This window comes from Podarcis cretensis, assembly GCF_951804945.1.
Source record: "Podarcis cretensis genome assembly, chromosome: 1".
NCBI classification, from domain to species: Eukaryota; Metazoa; Chordata; class Lepidosauria; order Squamata; family Lacertidae; genus Podarcis; species Podarcis cretensis.
Window position 1 is genome coordinate 41,688,615 of NC_137170.1, and position 22,487 is coordinate 41,711,101.

At 41.1% G+C, this 22,487-nt stretch overlaps 1 protein-coding gene and 1 long non-coding RNA gene across 2 annotated transcripts in view; both read left to right on the forward strand.

The window, feature by feature from the left end:
- LOC307204306 overlaps positions 1 to 22,487 on the forward strand; it is a 351,053-nt gene that overhangs the window by 266,467 nt on the left and 62,099 nt on the right. The window lies entirely within an intron of this gene.
- The window catches only part of SPRED1 (sprouty related EVH1 domain containing 1), a 78,763-nt gene that overhangs the window by 36,702 nt on the left and 19,574 nt on the right, over positions 1 to 22,487 (forward strand). The window contains exons 2-4 of the mRNA XM_079955054.1: positions 11,022 to 11,196; positions 19,877 to 20,045; positions 21,676 to 21,725. Coding sequence (XP_079811180.1) covers positions 11,022 to 11,196; positions 19,877 to 20,045; positions 21,676 to 21,725 — 394 coding nt within the window. The remainder of the gene's footprint in view (positions 1 to 11,021; positions 11,197 to 19,876; positions 20,046 to 21,675; positions 21,726 to 22,487) is intronic.

Consider the following 22,487-nt stretch of genomic DNA (forward strand, 5'->3'; position numbering starts at 1 on the left):
ACCTCCTGGGTGAGGCTCGTCAAAGAAATACCTATAATGGACAAGGACAACAGTTAACTTGCCATAGCAAATCATCTTGGCTTGTAAAAATATCCCATTTGTTTTGCTAGCTGTGGTGAGCAGTAATTAATTTCTGACCGTAAAATCTTTTTCTAAACATCATTATTTTGCTTCCTTTCTTCCCCCTTGCTCCCTTTTAGTTTATTTTAACACTGCTACTTTGTTATCTTCCATATACAATCAATGTGGCTTACTTGTTAAAATGACCACAAATGACTGGGCCTTGCAAAAGCTCATTCACGGTGTAAAGATCGTAACATTCTTCTCATCAGGGAAGAGTTGCCTTAATCTGAAGAAAACCTTTAAAGTACCTGCCATGCCAGATTCTGGTACTGAGAGGCAAAAATAATTACGAATGATTAAAACTGACCACAAATGCTAAGTGACAATTTCTTTTGCATTAAACCAGAGTTCTGTAACTTGCAGTGAGAGCTCTTCTGAAAGAGAGAGTAGAAGAGCATCTGACTTTCTAAACATAATTATTCTGTATTTTTAGAAAACAACATACTTCCTTTCAGGCCGGGTGTTGTTAAAGTACTTTTTTAATGTCAGTTTTCTTTAGCTTCAGTCAAGTCTGCCAAAGTCCATGTTCTTGTTCTTGTTCTAGGTTTGGTAAATTGGCTGGGAAAGTTACATAGCCTTGTATTTCTGAGTTTGGGAACTGCTGGCTTGGGAAATTAATATTAAGAATAACAAATCTGTATTGTGAATGAAATGCTTTTCATTTGTTTTCTCTACTATAATACCAAATTCGCACAGGTGCTTCTCTAGTAAGCACATGTTCAGTGAGTATAAATTGATAAAATGAGACATGCAAATGGTGGAAATAAGAACAGTTGAAAATGTAAAAAAAAGAGTGGTTAAAAATGACCATCATATAATGTGAGTTTTTGCTTTCCTCTGCTCATCTGTAAGAGCTTGTGCAAGATTCAGAGCAAGAATAGGAGAATTGAGAATTGTTTCCAGTGAGTGCCCTTAAATGGGCACAAGCATTTTGATTCAGTGAAGATCCTTTCCACTAACAGAAGAGGAAGGGAGGTAATTTTTGCCATTTTGCACCCCCATGCCCTTAGCACTCTCCCCCACTAAAAAAAAATGCTTTGGAGGTTTAGGAACCAGACGGATACCAGTTGCCTTGGATCTGCAACAGAAAAAGACTATTACTTTATAGGTTTCCCAGAGGGATCTGGTTGGTCGTTATGTGAAATAGGACACTGGACTAGATGGACCTCAGGCCTGTTGTTACGGTATGTTCTTATGAGGTCGTGTGGATAAATCAATCATAGTTTTAACTTATCCCAGCGCTGCTTCCATTTTTAAATATTGGGTTTGTCTTCCCTTTTATAAATTTGATAACTCTTTCTAAGACAAGAGGGCCACTGTTCATTAGAGTATGTTGTTATTGTTATTGTTATTTAGATTTATTGCTCACCCTTTACCAGCATGTCACAACAATGCTGTCACAGCCCTGTTTAGGGAAGTTTTTAATATTTGATGTTTTATTCTGCTTTTAATCTGTTGGGAGCCTACCAGAGTGGCTGGGGAAACCGAGCCAGATGGGCAGGGTATAAATAATAAATTGTTGTTGTTGTTGTTTAAAATTCAGTATTAAAAATGATTAAAACAAATTACAGTTGCAGGAGTAGGGTGAGTCCTGAAAACACACATCTCAGGCATCATAGGCCAGAGTAAAGAGGTGTGTCTTCACCAAATACTGTATAGTGAAGGTGACAGATGTATCTCCATAGGGAGGGAATTCAACAACGTAGGGGCTGCCACAGAGAATAGGCTCTCCCAGGCCGCTGCCACCTCTGAACTTCTGAGGGCAGCAGAAATACCAAGAGATTATCACGCCCAAGAGAGCCCATAGGGAAGGAGGGGGATCTCACATGTTTTTAGTGCCTAAGTTGGTTAGGCTTTTAAACACTAGCTTGTAACATAACAGGATATTAAAAGTAAATGCAGCTTTAGATTTGCATGCTTTCTCCTTTTTCTCATGCCACTGAAGGAGAAAAATTAGAATTATTTACTTCCCATTTTAAACAAGTCACAGTTCCCTGTGATATCCAGACTCCAGGAGCAAACCATGGCTTCAGATTCAGACTTATTCCGAAAACATAATACTGCCCAACCATGGTTTTCTGTATTCAGACATGTGGAAACAATTGTTCATTTAGAATGGAAGCAGAAGTTTCAGGTCTCCTCTTCTTGTCCACCAGGGAAGAGTGGAATGTGTGTTACATCTAAATTGAACTTTGTGAAATGGACTGCTTATTCTCTAACTTCCTCTTTTCCTGATATATCATACTGCTGCTATCTTTAGGCATATTGGAGAGGTGGATTGGCTTTTCTCCTGTGAAGGAGGATACTAAGCCTCTTGAATCTATTCCACTTCTTTGACTGAGAGTTAAATAAATCAATTTATTTAATATATTTATATCCCACTCTTGACTGAAGGTCTATATATTATTACTATGTAGATTTTCATCCAGGCATATCTCAGTATTCTTTATCTTTTGCGAGCTGGGTTGTAGCACATGCCTTTAAGGTCTTAAATGTCATCTTTATGAGCAGGAAACCTGAGGTATAAAATATTGAATGTTTAACCAGAAGTAGGACCTCACTTATATTCCAGTTGGTTCACAGTGGCAGTGGCTAAGCCAACCGGTATTAATGGTGGTTGGCATTTGCAATGCTTCCCCAGGGTTTTGTGCTTCTTCCCAATAGAAATTAATGGTAGTCATTTACGTTTATGAGTTGGATAAAAGTATTGATGGACACCATGGGAACAGAGGGTATAAAGGCCCTGGAAATCCCAGTTTTGCCCCCTCCCAACTACAGTATGTCCCAAACCTCAGCCCCTTTACTTTGCTCCCGTAAAACTTAGAAGGAGGTACTGAGACTCGAGCCAGTCCTTGCTACAGATCTCAGGCCTTTGTTCTGTTGGTCACCCTGGGCTAGAAGGTGATGGAATGTAGGAAACTTTTATAATGATACAGTTCCATTTGTAAACCATCTAATATGGAATTGGAATCAATACGATTTATTTATTTATTAAAAGAAGGCGCCTCTTTGTCATTGGGTTACAATCTAGCAAACACAGCACAAAGACTTTCTGTTCCGGGATATAGGCTTCTTGGTGGCCTGTCCCCCGCTTGGTGCAGGCTGACAACAGACACTTCCTTCCTCTTCCTTAAATAAAGATCCTCCTTCCCTAAATAAAAGTAGCCTTGTTTATCTTTGACTGCTCTCGGGAGACTTGTCTTTTTGCTGGCCAGAGGTTAGAATTTCGCTTTAGCAAGTACATTTGTGTCATAGCTAGCGGAACATCTTGTACTGCTATCCGACCCGTTTGCCTGAGGGAACTGGAAGTATTGTTTGATGTCCTGCATACTAAGCAATTGTCCATAGGCTGTGCGGATTGCATCCGGAATCTTATCAGGATCAGAACATGAGTTGTCATTTGGGTGGACTAGAAAATAATTGGCAGCCCCTGGTATCAATTGAAGATTGATACCAAGAGCTCATAAGCAGAGGGTGAAAGACAAACTGGGCCCAGAATCAAGTAGATCAAAATTGTCTGCACATTAACAGAGCCCCACATGGCAGCCCATATGACAGCTGCTACGATAGGATAAGGTCTTGGTTATCATACATAGCAGTTTTTTTCCAAACTACCACGATCATTTTCAGAAGAGGGTGGAGCAGTGGCTGAAACCTGGAAAGGATGTGGTGTTTCCACTTTGATCTGAGAGGGCCTGGTACAGAGACATAGATAAAGTTATCTTTCTATTAGTAAGTGAGAAGCATAGTAAATCAAGTTGTTGTAAGTAGTGTCCTCCCTTTGCTCCAGCAAAAAAGAAAGAAAGAAGATGCTGTACTTTTATTACTTTTACTACTCTCCTAATGTGATTGTCAAATAGTGATCCAGGAAACCCTCATTGAGAAGATATATGCAAGCTTCTATGAAAGATGCCTGGCCCATGACTGCTGACCAATGTTCCTGGTGAGCCAATGTTCCTGGTGAGTGGAATTATAGACAGAAGTAGTAATGAGATTGCAGTGCATCAGTGCCCAGCAAATTCAAGAAGAATCATAGAATCATAGAGTTGGAAGAGACCACAAGGGCCATCGAGTCCAACCCCCTGCCAAGCAGGAAACACCATCAGAGCACTCCTGACATATGGTTGCCAAGCCTCTGCTTAAAGACCTCCAAAGAAGGAGACTCCACCACACTCCTTGGCAGCAAATTCCACTGTCGAACAGCTCTTACTGTCAGGAAGTTCTCCCTAATGTTTAGGTGGAATCTTCTTTCTTGTAGTTTGGAACCATTGCTCCGTGTCCGCTTCTCTGGAGCAGCAGAAAACAACCTTTCTCCCTCCTCTATGTGACATCCTTTTATATATTTGAACATGGCTATTATATCACCCCTTAACCTCCTCTTCTCCAGGCTAAACATGCCCAGCTCCCTTAGCCATTCCTCATAAGGCATCGTTTCCAGGCCTTTGACCATTTTGGTTGCCCTCCTCTGGACACGTTCCAGTTTGTCAGTGTCCTTCTTGAACTGTGGTGCCCAGAACTGGACACAGTACTCCAGGTGAGGTCTGACTAGAGCAGAATACAGTGGCACTATTACTTCCCTTGATCTACACAACACACAAACACATGTCTGTGCACAAATACCGTATTTTTCGCTCTATAACACGCACCCAACCATAACACGCACGTAGTTTTTAGAGGAGGAAAATCTGTAGGCATGCCACCCATAGGCATTCCCTCCATAACACGCACAGACATTTCCCCTTACTTTCTAGGAGGAATAAAGTGAGTGTTATGGTGCAAAAAATACGGTATATCTTAATAGCTGCAGCCAGGTAAGTATTGTTACAGAAGGAAGTGTCACCTTTGGGATGCGTACAGCTACTCTGCATCTCTTCATATATGGTTAATGCTTAAACAATAGAGCTCTGTGTTGGTTGGTTGAATTAATTAAACGTTTTCCTTTTTTTAATAATCAAAATGAAAACATTATTTACCTTACTTTTTTTAAAAAAACCTAACATGAGGAGCCATGAATGTTTGTTAGCAAGTGGTAAATTGTTCTAGATCAGGAGTAGGCAACCTAAGTGACCCAAGGGGGGTCGTTTAACCGGCCCACGAGCCACCCCTGAACCGAGCTGCCTGCTCGGCGACTCCCCGCACTCTGTGCTAAACCGGCCCAGCACGGGGACTCGCTTCTGCGGTGCCGGAAATCATGTCTGCGCATGCTCAGATGCCGAAAATTGTGTCTGCGCAGACATAGATGCCAGAAATCGTGTCTGTGCAGACGCTGGAAATTGCGGCCGTGCGATCCGGCCCATGGAGGGATCTCCGCTGGAGTGAACAGACCCAGGCAAGGTAAACCTTGCCGACCCCTGTTCTAGATGATCTTGTGTCTTGCAAATTAAGGTGCTGAGTACATAACGTTCTTTATACATTTGCTATCCAAACAGCCCCAAGGGATGATTTTTAGTCCCATTTTACAGATTTTAAAGATTTAGGGCAAGATCCAGTGTCATGCCAGTGGACTCATTGGGGCTTCACCTTCCACTCCGGAGCTCACTCTTCTCCCCATCTGCTCCCAAGGTGCACAAGGGTTGCAGGAGACAGAAGAGGAAGTGTAAGGAAGATAAAAGGAAGTCCTTTGTACAAGCAGAATGCCACAATTGGATATCATCCTGTAGCTGCACTCTTATACTGTCAAGGTCCCAGTTGACCTAGACCGGGGGTCAGCAACCTTTTTCAACCATGTGCCGGTCCACCGTCCCTCAGACCATGTGGTGGGCCGGACTATTTTTTTTTTGGGGGGGGGGAGGGAAGAAATTTGTATGCCCCACAAATAACCCAGAGATGCATTTAAAATAAAAGGACACATTCTACTCATGTAAAAACACGCTGATTCCTGGACCATCTGTGCACCGGATTGAGAAAGTGATTGGGCCGCATCTGGCCCCTGGGCATTAGGTTGTCTTCCCCTGACCTAGACTCTAGAGAGACCTCTTTAGATAAAGACTTGAGACAATTTTGAGAACTCCACTCAGATGGAACACTAGAGGAACCCATAGTAGTCCAAAAGCAAAATGAGGAGCTCTTTGTCTCGGATTTCTTGCATGAGCCCCCTTCGACCCCATGCTCAAAGAATTTGGATATAAAAATACAAGGAAAATTGGGATTAACAGGAGAAGGAGGAAGGGCCAGTGGATTGTTTTCTGAGCATAGTGGAGACTGGCATATTTAAATGTAGTAGCAAGAGGGTGAAGGGTGGGATAATTGTGGGGAAGGTGGCAATCAGGAGTAGGGAGATCAAGGGATCACTTGGTCATTGTGGAGTCAGGGACTACAGGTAGTCAACTCTTCAAGTGAGACAAGGAGTTAAGAGGGGAGAGAGAGGAAAAGAGCAAAGTATTTGGTTTTGATTTTATTACTGGAAAAGGAAAATCTTGGGCAGAGAGGAAGGAAGGAAGGAAGGAAGGAAGGAAGGAAGGAGAGAGAAGGTACTTGGGCGAGCCAGAGCAGGGCATCACAGGTAGAAATATGGTGATGCTGAGAGTTTCTGAGAGTGAGTGGGATGTAGAAGTGTTCTTTTGCCAGGTAGATGGCAGTTGAGAAGCGCTATATTGACAGCAATATGGTCAGCTAACTCATTCTTCTTCAAAGGCTTTCACCCACACCAAGGATATTGCTAGATATGTTCAATAGAAGTAGCACAGCAGGCTTGGGGGTACAAGGAGCTGCTTCTTCATTGGGAGAGTGGGGCCACAATGTTAAGAACTGATTAAAAGAGTGAATTGAAGGTGGGAACTGCAGAAGGTACTGAGCAGACAGAAGCAACAAAAGCGCATAGAAAATGGCAAGGCAAATCCCCACAATTTATTTCCTGTGATTCACCCAGAATGAAGTTGTTCTTGCATTTAGTTGAACCATAATGTTGCAGTTTCAGAAAAATCTGTTTCCCAACAACTGCAGCATTTCCTAGTGGTGATTTGGCATTCAGGATTTGGGAAAGGAAAGGGAGGGAGGGAGCCCATGACCTGTTCTCAATTCTCCCTAGCGGGCAGATGAAAGATTGTTCTAGCAGGCCCCCACTCTTTTCCAGATTTGAATTCTGTGCTCATACTTGCTGCGTTGGATTCTCTCAGGAAGAAGGGAGGTGCATCTGTGAAATTATTTTTTGCTGAAAACAGTTGATTATGATAATGACAGCCCCAGTGTGAGATTAATTATTCAGCAGAGGCTTCCACACCTCAAGATCACAGAAGATGGGTTTCAGGTTTTTACAGTAACAAGCCTAGTAGAAGAAGAAATACTTTCTTCATGTACAAGTCAGGCAAAAGAAAAGCTTGCCTGCCAAGAGTACTTTGCATTCAGAGTCTCTCGGTACAAATTTGAATTTTCTTTATAGTGCAAGTAAGCAGTGGAATTGGTCTGTCACTCCTTTACTCCTCTTATTACTTTCTCACTAAACCCGAATATTTCAAGATACTGACTGAGTAGATAGATAGATCCTACCTGAAATGCGAGCCAATTCTACGTAATGATGAATTTTATGAGTAGAATTGTAGCAAAAAAAAAGCCTTTACTATTTATAGTAGTTTGCTCATTAATTCATGTTTCTCCTCTTCTGGATTTCTGGGTTCCTCTTGAGCTCATGGTGATAGAAGCACATCCATAGCATTTTTCCTGATTAAACTGGAATAGTATTCTGTATAACTGCTTCACATGAGAGAGGAAAAAATAGACCATTAACTTTACTGAATTTACTTTCCTTCTGAAGTTGAGGACGGGAGATCCTTTTTCCTGCTTTAAGGGGGAGAATATCATTTTTGGGATTCCTTTTTCTAGTTTGTTCTGCAAAAACTGACATTCGTCAACATCCTAAACTTACGCTTGTCAGATAAAAGAATAGAAACACAAATAAACTCAACATCCTCTAGACATTCTAGAAAGATGAGGTATGCATACAATCCTTTCAACTCTGACCTTTGTAACTTTAATTGACATATTGGAAACTTCTGTGGGTTATTTAAAAAAACTGAAAGGTACTTGACTCTGGGGGGAAATTGCAAACATTAAGGCAACAAAAGCTATCTGCGCATACATAATAGGGCCTGCCAAATCAAAGGATAGCTTCTTTGATGATGATGATGATGATGATGATGATGACAATGACGATGACTGTTTATCAAGCGTTCAACACAGAACTTTCACATCACCTCATATATTTGCATACATTAGTTTGTGAGACTACCCTAAGATGCTCCTTGTTTCTCTAGACAGCACACTTGGAACAGTTGATGCAAAAGATCTATCTCGCATGAGTACGCAGTTTGAGAGAGACAGAGAAAGAGTTACCGGGTTATATAAAAAGGGTGGAATACAAAAAGTTTAAAAATGCTTATATGAAGGTATGCCTATAGAAGTAAAGGATCTTTCTCTGATCTGACTTCCATCTCTGTCATCTTGTCTCACTGTGTGATTGCACAACAGTTTCCATCATGACAATCAGCATGATGATTTTGGGCTTCTCGAGTAAGAATGGGTACTCCCCTAAAACTAGAAACACTAAAATCTGTACGTGAGCTTTTAAAAACTTCCTTGACACTCCCTAAGAAACCTCAGTGAAATTTAGTTCCAAGGAATATGTAGCGCATGAGTTGCAGATCAGGAACTCATTTAAACCAGGACAAGAGTCTATTTCCTCATTACAAAGACTGAGTGATTAATTTATTATGATTTCCAGTGGAGTTAGCAGTATAGATTACCGTACCCTTTGAAACTTGTGATGGTTGAGAGTGAAAATTATACAAATTCTTGAACTGTTTCCAGTTTTTCCACGTTTGCATGTGTTTTAGGGAAACATGCTGTCGTGTGTGTGTGTGTGTGTGTGTGTGAGAGAGAGAGAGAGAGAGAGAGAGAGGAGCTGGTGCAAAAAATAGAAAAGGGGGGCACCCCACATTCCACCCTGTCTAGCATGAGGCTAGCTTGGGATGTGGCAGTGACTCCACCACTTCTTTCAGTCCCACTGCTCAAAGCTAGAAGTTAGACTTGCTAATTCTAGGAACTCTATACAGCAAAATATCTAAATATAAGTATTTGGGTATGTCTAGGTAACCTGTATCAATTAAAGAGAGTTTTCCTTCTGTTGAAGTGTCGTGTGATTCTAATCAGTGGTAGAGGAGATAGTGGCTGTTTCAGACTACAGTCATACCTCAGGTTACAGACACTTCGGGTTGTGCGTTTTCAGGTCGCGCACCGTGCCAAACCTGGAAGTACCGGAATAGGTTACTTCCGGGTTTTGGCGCATGCGCAGAAGCACCAAATCGCAACCCACGCGTGCGCAGACACGGCACTGCGGGTTGTAAACGTGCCTCCCGCACGGGCCACGTTCACAAGCCGAGCATCCACTGTACTCTGATATATCTGAAGAAGAGTGCATGCACACAAAAGCTCATACCAATAACAAACTTAGTTGGTCTCTAAGGTGCTGCTGGAAGGGATTTTTTTATTTTGTTTCGACTATGGCAGACCAACACGGCTATCTACCTGTAATTAGAACTCTGATATAAAAGGCTCTTACATGCATGCCCCTACTAGTGTAGAACAGCAATAAAGTAACTCCTTTTAACCATTATAAGGGCAAAGGGGGAGTTGAAAATGTGGTAAGAGAAGCTTGCTGGACAATTTTAAGTGGCTCTTCTTAAGAAGCAAATGTGCAAACATAATGATCTTTTACTTGGTTTAGGCTTTAGTGCAGTGGGGTATTTTGATCCAATCTGTACCCATTCATTTCTTACCAAATTAAGACAGTGCACAACTGAATACAAACAGGACCATTTCTGCCAACACTGTTGCCGTGGTTACCAGTAGTGAGTGATACTGCCTTGCCAGACATTCTGATGCAAGGCTGTCACAAACACACTGGTATTTTGAGTTTGGTGAGACCAGATTTTTTTACATTGTTTTGACTTTTTTTCAGTCAATAAATTGTCCAGCTCTTACCTCAGCATCCTTTTTTTTTATCAATACCATCAGGAATTCATGCAAATGGCTCGAGGACTAAGCTTTGGGAACACTTCTTGAAGACCTAGTGGTGTATCACCTAGGTTTTTGGCTTACTACAGCACTATGTAGCACTCTGCTGAACATTTTTGGACAAGCCAGGAATGTTGAATAGTCCACTCAGAAGAAATATCTATACATCTATAAAACAGAACCTCTGCCTAAACCATTAGAATCATAAAATACAGGTGCATGCTTAAATTGGGGGTCTCCACGCAGCATACAGTATTTTCCTATTTAGACCCCTGAATTGCTAAGAAGTGTGCATTTAAGTAGAGTTGTTGAAGTTGTTTGAATAGTGCTGTCAGGTGTGGAGAGCCCTCCTCTTCTTTCAGTAACGTCACAGATAAGAATTAACGCGCAGTTGATATAGTCCTTTTATTACAGCATCATGCTGCAAGCACAAATACACAGCTCTCCGCAGGGAGGGCAGTTGGCTACTCTAAATCCTCCTTCCGACTTCCACAGCATTTTAGGCACCAACGGGAAGTTCCTCCCTCCCTCTGACTCCTTTGCTCTCTGATATGTACGTTCGGACCTCCGAGTTCGTGGGGAGGGGGGGTCCCCCACACTCTCAAGTGACGTCTTGACTAGCTGTCCCCTCCCTTCTGGCTCCCTTGTTATTATCTCATAATTGGGTAACTCCTCCCTAAGCTGTTCAGCTTCTGTGTCTCTCTCTGTGACTCTTCCCCCTCCAGCTCTCCATCAGAGAGAAGCTGGTTTGCCATAGAATGCGTCCCCCAGTCCTTGGCTTCAGACCATTCCCTGACAAGTGCAAATGACTGTGCTGTGAACTGACTTAGTTTAAATCACATTCAACTAAATGGAGAAGCTAACTGCTTTTTCTCACCTCTCTCTTTCAGTAATAGTTATGCCCGTGTGCGAGCTGTGGTGATGACCCGTGATGACTCAAGCGGTGGATGGTTACCACTTGGAGGGGGTGGTCTAAGCTATGTCACCGTTTTCAAAGTCATTCACCAGGAAGAAAATGGCTGTGCTGATTTTCTTATACATGGGGAGCGTCTCAGGGATAAAACGGTAAAGACAACTATTTCTTTCTTGTGCCATTATGAACATTCATATTTCTGTGTGTCTTTCTAATCTGGACAATATGGGAGTAAGGTACTTTTATGATAATAGTTTCATTTTGTTATTTGACAAAAATAACAAAAACAAGCAAATGTCTGAGACAGAGGAGAGTGTTTATTTTAATTTTTTTAAATTGCCTCTCATTTCATAACCCAAATAATATTTCACACTAGGCTATAAAAATCACAGTAAAACTGTAAAACAAACAATAAGAATAGGAATGTAGTCTAGAATACTTACACCAAGTTCTATTTTTAAAACTAGACCACTTCAAACTGGGCTTCAGTCATTTTGGAAAACCTAAAACTAATCACGTTAAAGAACAATAAATGGTGGGATAGAATGCATAAATATGACATTAATTTTATGTGGAAACAGAGTTTTATTTATTTATTTATAAAAATATTTATATGCCGCTCATAGCAATATATCACAGCAGTTTACAACAATGCAAAACTATAAAACCATACAGTAAAATCGTAAAAAATTAAAAACAAGTTAAAAGCAAAAGTTTGTGCCAGGACAGAAGAAGCATTGGACAGGTGTGGGAACTTTTTGCCAATTCCACTTTCCCATTGCAGCACCCTGCAACCCAAATCTGTACCCAATAGTTCAGGGACCTTTACGTGCATCGTGGAATGTGGTGCAGAGGCTGCAGGGAAACTGCCCAAAATTGCCTTCCTTTTTCTTACATCAGTGGATGCCTCATTTGGATCAGAAGTGCTTCTGCAAACAGGACAAGAACTTTGTGTTTTATCCAGAATTGCTTATGCGTGTTTGATACAACTACCCACAGAATCGCTGGAAACCAGGAGCCCTTTAAGTGTTATCGGAAACCTAAATGATGTCTCTTCCAAGATTGGCTCCCTCAAAGCTGGGATTATATATGCAGGACCCATCCACAAGGGCAGCCACATAAGTTCAAGCCATTCAGCATCCCTCCTCTAAAATATCTCCATAGCCAATCCCTGCCCCTGCGGTTTGGTCCCTTAAATGTTAATGCCAGCCTTGCAGGAGCTACTTCCATAAAGGCTGCTCTCCACCCAGCAGACCACCACCCAGCACACGGCAGTCCAAAGAAATAAATATTTATTTGGGGGGTATATTTATTTATTTGGGGGGTATTCTTGTTATTATTATGCATTTTGTGTTTTTTATCTTGTATTTTTATGTTGTGAATAGCCCTGAGATCTACAGTTGAAGGGCAGTACACAAATTCAATTAATAATGAATAATTTGTGCCCTAAATAATGTTTCCGCCATTTAAACGAATCATAAGGCTTTCTTTTACTATGCCTTGCTATCCTGTGAGACCATTTCCTGTGTTCATGCTACCAGCTGAGCTGCTGATATGTGATGTAAATCTTTTCATGAATGTGGTTTTGGTCGGGTTTTATTTGTAGTGCTGAAAATTATTCTTAGATTTTTGAATGAGTATCTTCAGAAATGACATGTCCAATGACATGAAGCAACGTGATCCAGATAGATATAGATAGATTTCTATTTTTTTGTGGCAGACCTTAGCGTAGGAACAGAAATAACTGGTTAGTACAGGCGAAACAGTGGTATTGGCTAGAATATGAGACTGGGGGCGGGGGCGGGTTAAGCATATTATCAGATGCTGTAGGGTGATAGTCAAGGATATACCATATTCACTCGAGTCTAATGTGCCATCAAATCTAATGCGCACCTTGATTTTCAGAACCTTGAAACCAAAAAAGTATTTGCTGGCAAATGTAAACGTGCCATTGAATCTAATGTGCACCTTAATTTTCACAACGTTATTTGGCCAAAAAAGGTGATATTAGGTTCGAGTAAATATGGTAGCACCCTCTAAAGAGAAACTTCTTTTTTCCCTTGAAAGTGTTGGCTGACACCTTCTTTTAAAGGGGCACCACTCAACTGCCCCTTTCTACCCTGCATCTTGATTTGTCATCCTATATAGATGCTGACACCCATATGCTGAGCAAATAAATTCCTGTTGCCATTTCACAATAGCCCTAGGTAGTAACACTAAGTTATTTATAGTCCGGAAAAGCAAGCAAATCCTTTCCCCACTTCTTTCTTTCTCTCTGCCAGCAGCTTTTCCTACTTGCATCGGCCACAAAATTTGACTCCAGTTTCAGAGCTCCTCTGTGACTTTTCAATGTGGCTCTCAATTTAAGACTGAATTTGGCCTGTTTAAAATGTTTCTCTTTTTTGCCCCCATTTGTTGTAATGTGGAGTCTGAAAGAAGCTGTAAGTTCTTTTCTTTTTCAACCGCCCATCCAGCATGGATTAAAGTAAAGGTAAAGGTACCCCTGCCCGTACGGGCCAGTCTTGACAGACTCTGGGGTTGTGCGCCCATCTCACTTAAGAGGCCAGGGGCCAGCGCTGTCCGGAGACACTTCCGGGTCACGTGGCCAGCGTGACATCGCTGCTCTGGCGAGCCAGAGCCGCACACGGAAACGCCCCAGCATGGATTAAGCCTGCCCAAATTATAGACAAATACACCCAGAAGTACTTGTGCAGGGTACCTTTAAAGTTTGATGTTTTAAACAAAAGAAAGTCTATAACCTTTTGATTTTCTTTGAGAATTGTATGCAATTTGCTGGCTTGGTCACCCCTTCTGATGGGATGAAATCTGCCAAATTTCTGAACTACAGCTGCAGTACAAGAAGAATCAGGAGGGAGTGGGGGGGACACACACCAGAAACCCCCAGGAAATACTGGGATAGGGTTAAAGTTGTCTCCCAGCAGCGAACCTTTAGCCCCAAGGGTCATTCATGGAGAATTTACCCACCCCACTGGATTTTGGAGTTACAAGGGAGATCTCTGCATTGACTTACATATGGGAAGATATGACGCCCCCCCCCCCCCAAGCAATGTGATTGGAGTTCTCTGGGAAAATAATTCACTGTGATTACAAAGCTAGAACTCTCCATAAAAACGAAAGATTTCCCCCTGACACCCCTCCCCCACAAAAAATCTTGGTTTCACTTCTCCAAAATGTGTTTTTTGAACATCCAAGACCACAGAGCTACTCAGAAGCTTAGGAGTCCCTGCTGTGACTCATGACATCTTGGAGTGCTGTCCAACTTGGAAACATGAGAGAACCTTCCCTGAATCACCCCAATCTGTCTTGTAATTTTGGGCACACGCAGAACGAATGCGCTCCCTAACGTGAACAGTTGAAAGTGGGAAGAACTGGGAAGAGAAGCTTCTACTGTATCTGAGAAGAGCTGTGGCAATGATTTACTAGCTCTTACCCATGAGGCCAAGTTTGTTTCTGCTGCTGCTGTTTAGGCTGAGCATTTGACAATGGCATAGACACTTGTTGATGGTGGTGGGGGCTAGGCAAGCATTGTGCAAGACCTACAGGTTATTCTGTCTCTGCCGACTGACGCAGGAGGGCAGCAGAAACAGCATGGGAACTTCAGAAACTTTGTTTTCACTGATCCTAGGAAATAATATATAGTATAAGAGTTCCCATTAAAACAAGTTTCAGAACCAACATTTAACTCAAACTATCAGGCTTGTTGCCTGGTCAGTTCATTTTCTTCCCTGCATGGTTGCTCCTTTCCCAGTTAATGTGTTAATGCGCAAAATCATAAGGAAATGTGGCAGCTGGGACTGGGTGCCAGAGGAAATCGAGAATAGCACTGAAAGGTATGGAGCAAATGGCAACAGGAAGGAATGACACATGGGCTCAGCTGGCCAACTGGAGAGATGTTGTATTTGTCATCTCTTGCATTTCCGCCATTTGTACCTGCCATAAACCACCCATTAAGGTTTAGATCAGGCATGGCCAAACTTGGCCCTCCAGCTGTTTTGGGACTACAATTCCCATCATCCCCGGCCACTGGTCCTGTTAGCTAGGGAAGATGGTAGTTGTAGTCCCAAAACAGCTGGAGGGCCAAGTTTGGCCATGCCTCATTTAGATGAAAAACTAAATTCGTGTCATCTGCTGCAGCGCTATCCACGCTGCAATGAGTAGTCAAGTCATGCAGTATGGGTGGATCACACACTCTCTTGGTTTATTTAAAGTAGCTTTTGTTAACCTGGTTCCCCTCTGCATGTTTTGGGAGTTATAACCCAGAACATACAGGGGGTATCAGATTCGCAAAGCTTGGTTTAGAACATATCAGTCCCTCTTTTCAACAACCAAGAGTGAATATAGGAAGCTTAGTATTGTCCATACTGACTGGCTTTCTAGGATTTCAGCCAGTAAACCTAGATTGAACCTGGGACTTTTTGCATGCAAATCTTAAGCTCCACCATTAAGCCAGGGTCCTTCCCACTCAGATATGCTTGCAAAAGTTTTGATTTAAATTAATATTTTGTCTGCTGATATTCCAGCAACAAAGTTCACCTTAAAGCAACAGCGATAGCAAAGCATTGGAAAACAACACAAATTACACTTCTAACAATTTGAGCATATAATTACAGTTTAAAATAAAAACCCAAGCCATAGTAAAGTAAAACCAAAAAACTCATCTAACAATTAATGCAGTTCAATACAAACTAATAATAAGTCAAAATACTTTTAAAACAAATAAGAACGCGTGACAGTAGCAGAGCAGCAGCCTAAGAAACATTTTGAAAGTATCAACCTGCTCATGGTCAGTACTGAGTTTCTGAGACTTTCCTTATAGTCCCTTTGCCAACCAAAGTGCCGAGAGAAGGGACGAGAGAGAAGAGCCTTTGCAGTACTGGCATCTGAACTATTGAATAACCTTGCAGGACAGATTGACCAAGCCTGCCTTAAGCTTTCTCTTAAGAACCTGTTTTATTCTGTTGGACATTTTTTCCAATGAGTTGTTTAATGTGTTTTTTAGCCTGCTGCTGTTACTGTGTGTTTTTTATCGTGGTGATTTAAAGTGCTAGTTGGTTTCTTAAATGTGCTTATTTTTTAAAAAAGTTAAAATTTAATATATATAATTACATTTACATATATATGTATATAACTATATGTATGTATATAACATACATATACATACACATTTTATGTACACACACACATATACATATATAAAATAAGCTGCCATGAGTTTAAGTTTATCATGAAATAGTGGGATGTAAGTGGCGTAAAACAGAGCTAACATCACACAAGTTGAAACTTATTCTTAAAATAAAATAGAACAATAGGAATGCTTCCAGGAATGGGTGTTTCATTTGTCAGCCCCTTCCTGTACATGAAGTGATACCACCAGGCAGCACAACAGCTAGGATGTCATGACTCTGACTGACTGGAGATTTCTCAAGCTTCCCTTCCTATGCCATACCATTTGATGAGGTGATTAAGGGTGGGTGGATAGAAAGGGAAAGCAAGTCTTCATGATTGAGCAAATTCCTGGAAAATTGAGAAAAAAATCCAATTAACCTTTGAGCAGTTGGAATTCCCCTGTTGGAAAATGAACCAAATGTCTTAAATTCATAGCCCATTAGGTTGAATTAATGGATAAAGCATAATTTTACCACCCTTCAAACATTACTTACAATCAAATTTCATAATGGCAATGTATTGTAGTTCGTATCTGAAATGATCCAGTAGCTTATGAACTTTGCTAAGGAAAGAACTTCGTTAGTTCTTTTTAGAGAACATTCCTCTCAGAATCTTCCTCAACAGTACTGATTCACGGTACTTTCTGTTCCTCAGAGCATCCATTCTCCTTTATCAGGCTTTTGTTTTGTTTTAAGATGTCTTTGACCTGACACCAGCAATTCTAAAATAGGGCTGACTTCTGTAACAGCACTTCCTCTATCACACCAAGGCTTCAGGAAGTGAGAAATGAATTGGCTAGAACTCCAGTGGTTCAAGGTAAACTAAATAGAAAGCAATGGCCCAAAACCTCTCTTCATTTTGTTTTACAAAAGGAGCAATGAGACGAATTACTTTCAGAGAAAATAGATAGTAGGATACACACTAGATGATAGATAGATAGATAGATAAAATCATGAGCTGGTTCTTGCAAGTGATAAAATGAGTGAGATTTTCAGAAAACACATTGGGGAGTGATTCTACTTGCTAAGCTTTCAGACATATTTGGCTTTGCATTATGAAGAATGCCTTTGCCATTGTGATTGCTCGAAAACATAAAGAATATAGCTGTAGCTGAAAATGTGTGTGATCTTTGGCACAAAAAACATTTGCATTAGGCCCAGGAAGGAGTTTTAATCGGAATTCAGGCAAAAGGTTTGCTTGCTCAGCCTGGATGAGATGTGGTGTTATGATACACAGTAAAATCACTGTATTTTAGTTGAAGATAACTTGTGGCAAAAGAAAGGGTACAGCTTCATGAATAAGAATGTTAGTTTGATATGTTATTGACAAAGAGCCTGTCAGGTACCTTGAAAAGTGATAGCACCCAGGATATGGATTTCACTTTGGAGCGACAGAAACTATTTCTGGACTTGTTTACCCAGCTTGTTTAGATCTCTGTTGGAATGTGAAGGGTTTTCTTCTTCTTTCTTTTCACAAAGCACCCCTGACATAATTGCACACTTCCTCCTTTATTATACTTCCCTTCCGAGATCTGGCTCCAGCCAGTCTAGTTGGAACAATTACCTTCCACTCTAACCTGGACAGGTCTGCTGCTCTTTTAAGCTATGTAAACATCAATGGAGAGTTTCTTTTATATGCAGAATTAAACATACATTCAGGCTTCAGTGTTTTAGATTTTCAAATGCAACAGACTTGATGATATTTATTTTTGCTTTCCGGTTTAATAATGAGACATTTATTCTGTTACGTGTTACGCATCTTATTGTCTGGTATCCTTGCTTAACCGCAGCAAGACAAATGAATTCAAAGAGGAAGGCATGGGAAGAACTTCACTATTCATGACTTTCTGAACAAAGAGAAATTGTGCACACCCTTTCTTTTACATGGCGTTCTCCTTCCAAAGTGGATCCTTTCACAGCATTTGGAGACTTAGCAAGATTAGAGTAGTCAGATGAGAGAGGTGGGCATGGATAGAAAAAGCAATGCAGTGTTTTGCTTGAGTATTGGAGATCCTGGTTCAAACCCCCATTTAACCATGAAGTGCACTGGATGACCTTTAGCCAGGCATACGTCATGCCACACATACGTCAGCCTAACCTTTTTTACAGGGTGAGGATATAGTGCGGGGAGCCATGTATGTCACCTTGAACCCATTGGAGGAAAGGCAAGATGTGATTGAATGAAATTGAATAGGAAGACTGAAGGAGAAGGGAGACTGGGTACAGTCAATAACCCCTTGGCCAGTTCTTCACTAATTCCTGATTCAGGATGTTGTCTACACAGTTCAAGAATACAGTGGTACCTCTGGTTACATACGCTTCAGGTTACAGACTCTGCTAACCCAGAAATATTAGCTTGGGTTAAGAACTTTGCTTCAGGATGAGAACAGAAATCGTGTGGCGGCAGCAGCAGGAGGCCCCATTAGCAAAAGTGGTGCTTCAGGTTAAGAACAGTTTCAGGTTAAGAACGGACCTCTGGAACGAAGTAAGTACTTAACCTGAGGTACCACTGTATTGTCCAAAGTTTTAGAAGACCTGGGCAGTGTTTGGAGCCAATGTAAAGGGAAAATCAGCTTGTGAGAAGCCAGTCAGAGTGGAAGAGAAGAGTGGCCATGTTGCTGTCTTCAAATTCCCTTCGCCATAATTTGTATTCTTTTAATAAAAGGCAGCCTGGGTTTGCTACATGTGTTTTACATGTAATTAACTGTTACTTCCCTTTGTAACATTATAAAAGATCTCCTCTGATTCACCCAAGCACAAACTGAAGTATGTGTGTGCATACATATCTACACTGGAATAAACTGCACAAAAGCATCTGTGGGCTCATCAAGACTGTCATATTTGTGTGTATCTGAAGAAGTGTGCATGCACAAGAAAGCTCATACCAATAACAAATCTAACTGGTCTCTAAAGTGCTACTGGAAGGAATTTTTTAATTATATTTGTTTTGGGATAAGAATCCTGGGCAATGACATGAAGTTCTAAATTTAGTAGATTCATAGGGTTCTGTTCATACATTTAGTTGCTTTTACCTACTTGTTTTAAGTTTACAAGCTGGCCTGGTTCATACATAATGCTAAAACTGTTGTTGTTGATTTATAAACCTTGGTTAACTCGAACCATATCTTGGCATTATGTGTGAACTCCGGCTTCCTCCTTAACTATAGTTAAGGAGCTGTCACAACCAAAAAGCTGTAGCCATGAGTGTAAGATCAGCAAAAATCAAAATCAAACCACTCTCAAGGTTTGACTGCTCTTGTTGGTGCTTTTAACTATTTTGTGGTGTAATAAACCGAAGTTTAAGTGATCATCTGCCAGGTGCCTTGGCTTCAGTTGTGGTTTATTAACTATGGTGAACGTTATTCATGGTTTAGCATTATATGCCAACCATGTCACTGTGTACTTACACAAAAATGCATTGGTATTGCTGTATTATAGCCTGGAATCGGGAACAGCCAGTAACTAAGACAATAACTAAATTTCTTTCAAGTAGGTTATATATAAATGGTTTTTCACGAACTTGTCTGCTTTGGGGAGGAGCTAATTGGTCCATGACATGATTCATTTGAGAGTAGACTTTATTTTTAAACCTTGTTGTGTACAGAAGTCCCTTATGCTAAGTTTTTCCTTTAACTCTGCTTTTCAGGTGGTTTTGGAGTGTACGTTGAAGAAGGACCTTATTTACAATAAGGTTACGCCAACTTTTCACCACTGGAAAATAGATGACAAAAAATTTGGCCTGACATTTCAGAGTCCTGCTGATGCAAGAGCATTTGATAGAGGCATTCGTAGGGCGGTAGAAGATCTTTCCCAAGGTATGAATCTCTGTTGCATAAGCATTTTTAAATATATAGTAATAATTTTAAAATAATTTTAAAACAATTATAGCAGTACCCATGATGTAACACTATATGTGTTAATAAAACTGTGCCGGTCGCCTATTTGACTGGTTATCTACAGGCAGTTGTTTCTCTTTTCCCAGTCTGGGTGGCTCCATTAATATTCAAAATAAACATGAAGAGCAGAAGCATAACTATTGTACATTTAGGTACAGTGTTAATGTACATTCATTAAAGTTAAATGGCAAGCACCTGTTTTAGCCTTGAGCAAGAGAGCAACATGCAGCTCCTACAGAGCTGGTCTATGTGGCTGAGGGGTAATGAGCAATGGTTACAGCAGAGATAGAACACGATGGTGCAGGTCAGCCATGGTAATAATCCCTGCTTACCCAGAGAAGAGGCAAATCACAAATTTGTGTTTAATGTTTTTAAAACCATATACAAAGCTACCAAAGAGAGTCAAGATCCTTTCATTGAAGGACCTTCACTACCTTTTATAGAGCATTGGCCACTTATCTAATTGTTTGGATTTCACTTGTATAACGTTAACTAACCTTCTTCCTTGGCACTCTGTCAGCTTCTATGACGCTTTGCTGTGAGTTGCGATTTTGAATAGTTTCCAGAGGATTATTTACTTGCAAATGTGTTTAGTTCATATTATGCCAAGTGAAGTGATGCCTTCAGGTTTAGCAACCCTTGTTCAGCAGCGTGTGTCTTTTGTTTTTGAGTCTGAATGTGTTTACTGTTTAGTAACATACTAGCTTTCTTGGGACGTGGGTGGCGCTGTGGTTAAAACCTCAGCGCCTAGGGCTTGCCGATTGCATGGTCGGCGGTTCGAATCCCCGCGGTGGGGTGAGCTCCCGTCTTTCGGTCCCAGCTCCTGCCCACCTAGCAGTTCGAAAGCACCCCTAAGTGCAAGTAGATAAATAGGTACCGCTTTATAGTGGGAAGGTAAACGGCGTTTCCGTGTGCTGCATTGGTGCTGGCTCGCCAGAGCAGCTTCGTCACACTGGCCACGTGACCCAGAAGTGTCTTTGGATGGCGCCGGCTCCTGGCCTCTTGAGTGAGATGAGCGCGCAACCCTAGAGTTGGACACGACTGGCCCGTACGGGCAGGGGTACCTTTACCTTTACCTTTACTAGCTTTCTTGAATGTTGAAATATCAGAATGAAGTGTGCTGTGCACATTCAGGACACCATTCTGTATTTAAAGTTCAAACCCATGTCTGATCCAACACCAGTTTTCATACGGCTTAGGAAAGGCATTAAACACACTGCGATGTAATGCTTCTCTTGAGCACTGAATTATCAGAATGAAATTTGATACATAATTCTCTGTTTTTGCTTGAACTTGACATTGGTAGTGTACATGCCTTGCATGCAGAAGGTCCCAGGTTCAAATCCTGTCATCTCCCATATAACAAAATTTAGGTGATGGGAAAGATCTCTGCCTGGATTCCCAAAGAGCCCCTATCACTCAGAATAGCTGTCTCAGAAAAAATGGAGAGTCCAGCTAGAGAAACATAGGAAGCTGCCTCATACTAAGTCCTCAACTCTCACATCTGAAAGAAACTTGAGATTTTTATGTTTGTCTTATTCTTCCATAGGTTGTCTGCCGTCACATGATGAAATTGAAGTACCTGTAGATGGCTTTCCAGTAAGTGCTTTAAACTTCCATTATGTTAATTGTATCGGAAGAGATGGCAGGAGTTTTCAGTGCTGAAAGTGGTCTTACTTGTATTCATTGAAACTTTTTGAACTTTAAATCTGCAGAAGGATAACCACGTGAACCGTCTTGCCTTGTAACTATAGAGTTTAGGCTGGGTGACTTTTATTTGTCATATTTAATTCTCAAAGACATAAGCTATTGCTTCGTTTGAGAGACATTTCTTTCTTTTTTTACCCTAGATGTGTTAATGAAAGAGTGAGTGGATATAACTAAGGCAAAGGGGTGCTAAAGTGCCTGAAGCTTAATTTGAATTATGGCTGAGCTCTAGAAGAAAAATGTTCATTGCCAAAACTGAGACTTGTGAAGGTTGTAGTATTATAAAAATGTCCTCTGATTGCATATGGATTAAAGGGTTTAATGTCAGGCAGGCCTCATCAGGATTTAAACCTGTAACCCATTTTCAACGTTGAAGTTCAGTCACACAACATGAGAAGCAACAGTAAGATCATTAGTACTTCAATGTTCTTCCCAAGGCTCCTGTAGACAAGTAATACACAGTGACTACAAAAAATCCATGGGTGAAATCCAGTGGATCTATGGGGAGTCAAGGGTTAGAGTTTATGGATTTCATTCACATGAGCTGGAAACTCTTGTTCTAGTTTGGATTATCAGACAGGCTTCACTTTAACTAAGGTAGTGAATTGAAAGCTTTTCAGCAATGGTCTTAGTGTGTGGTGATAGTCTGTCGCT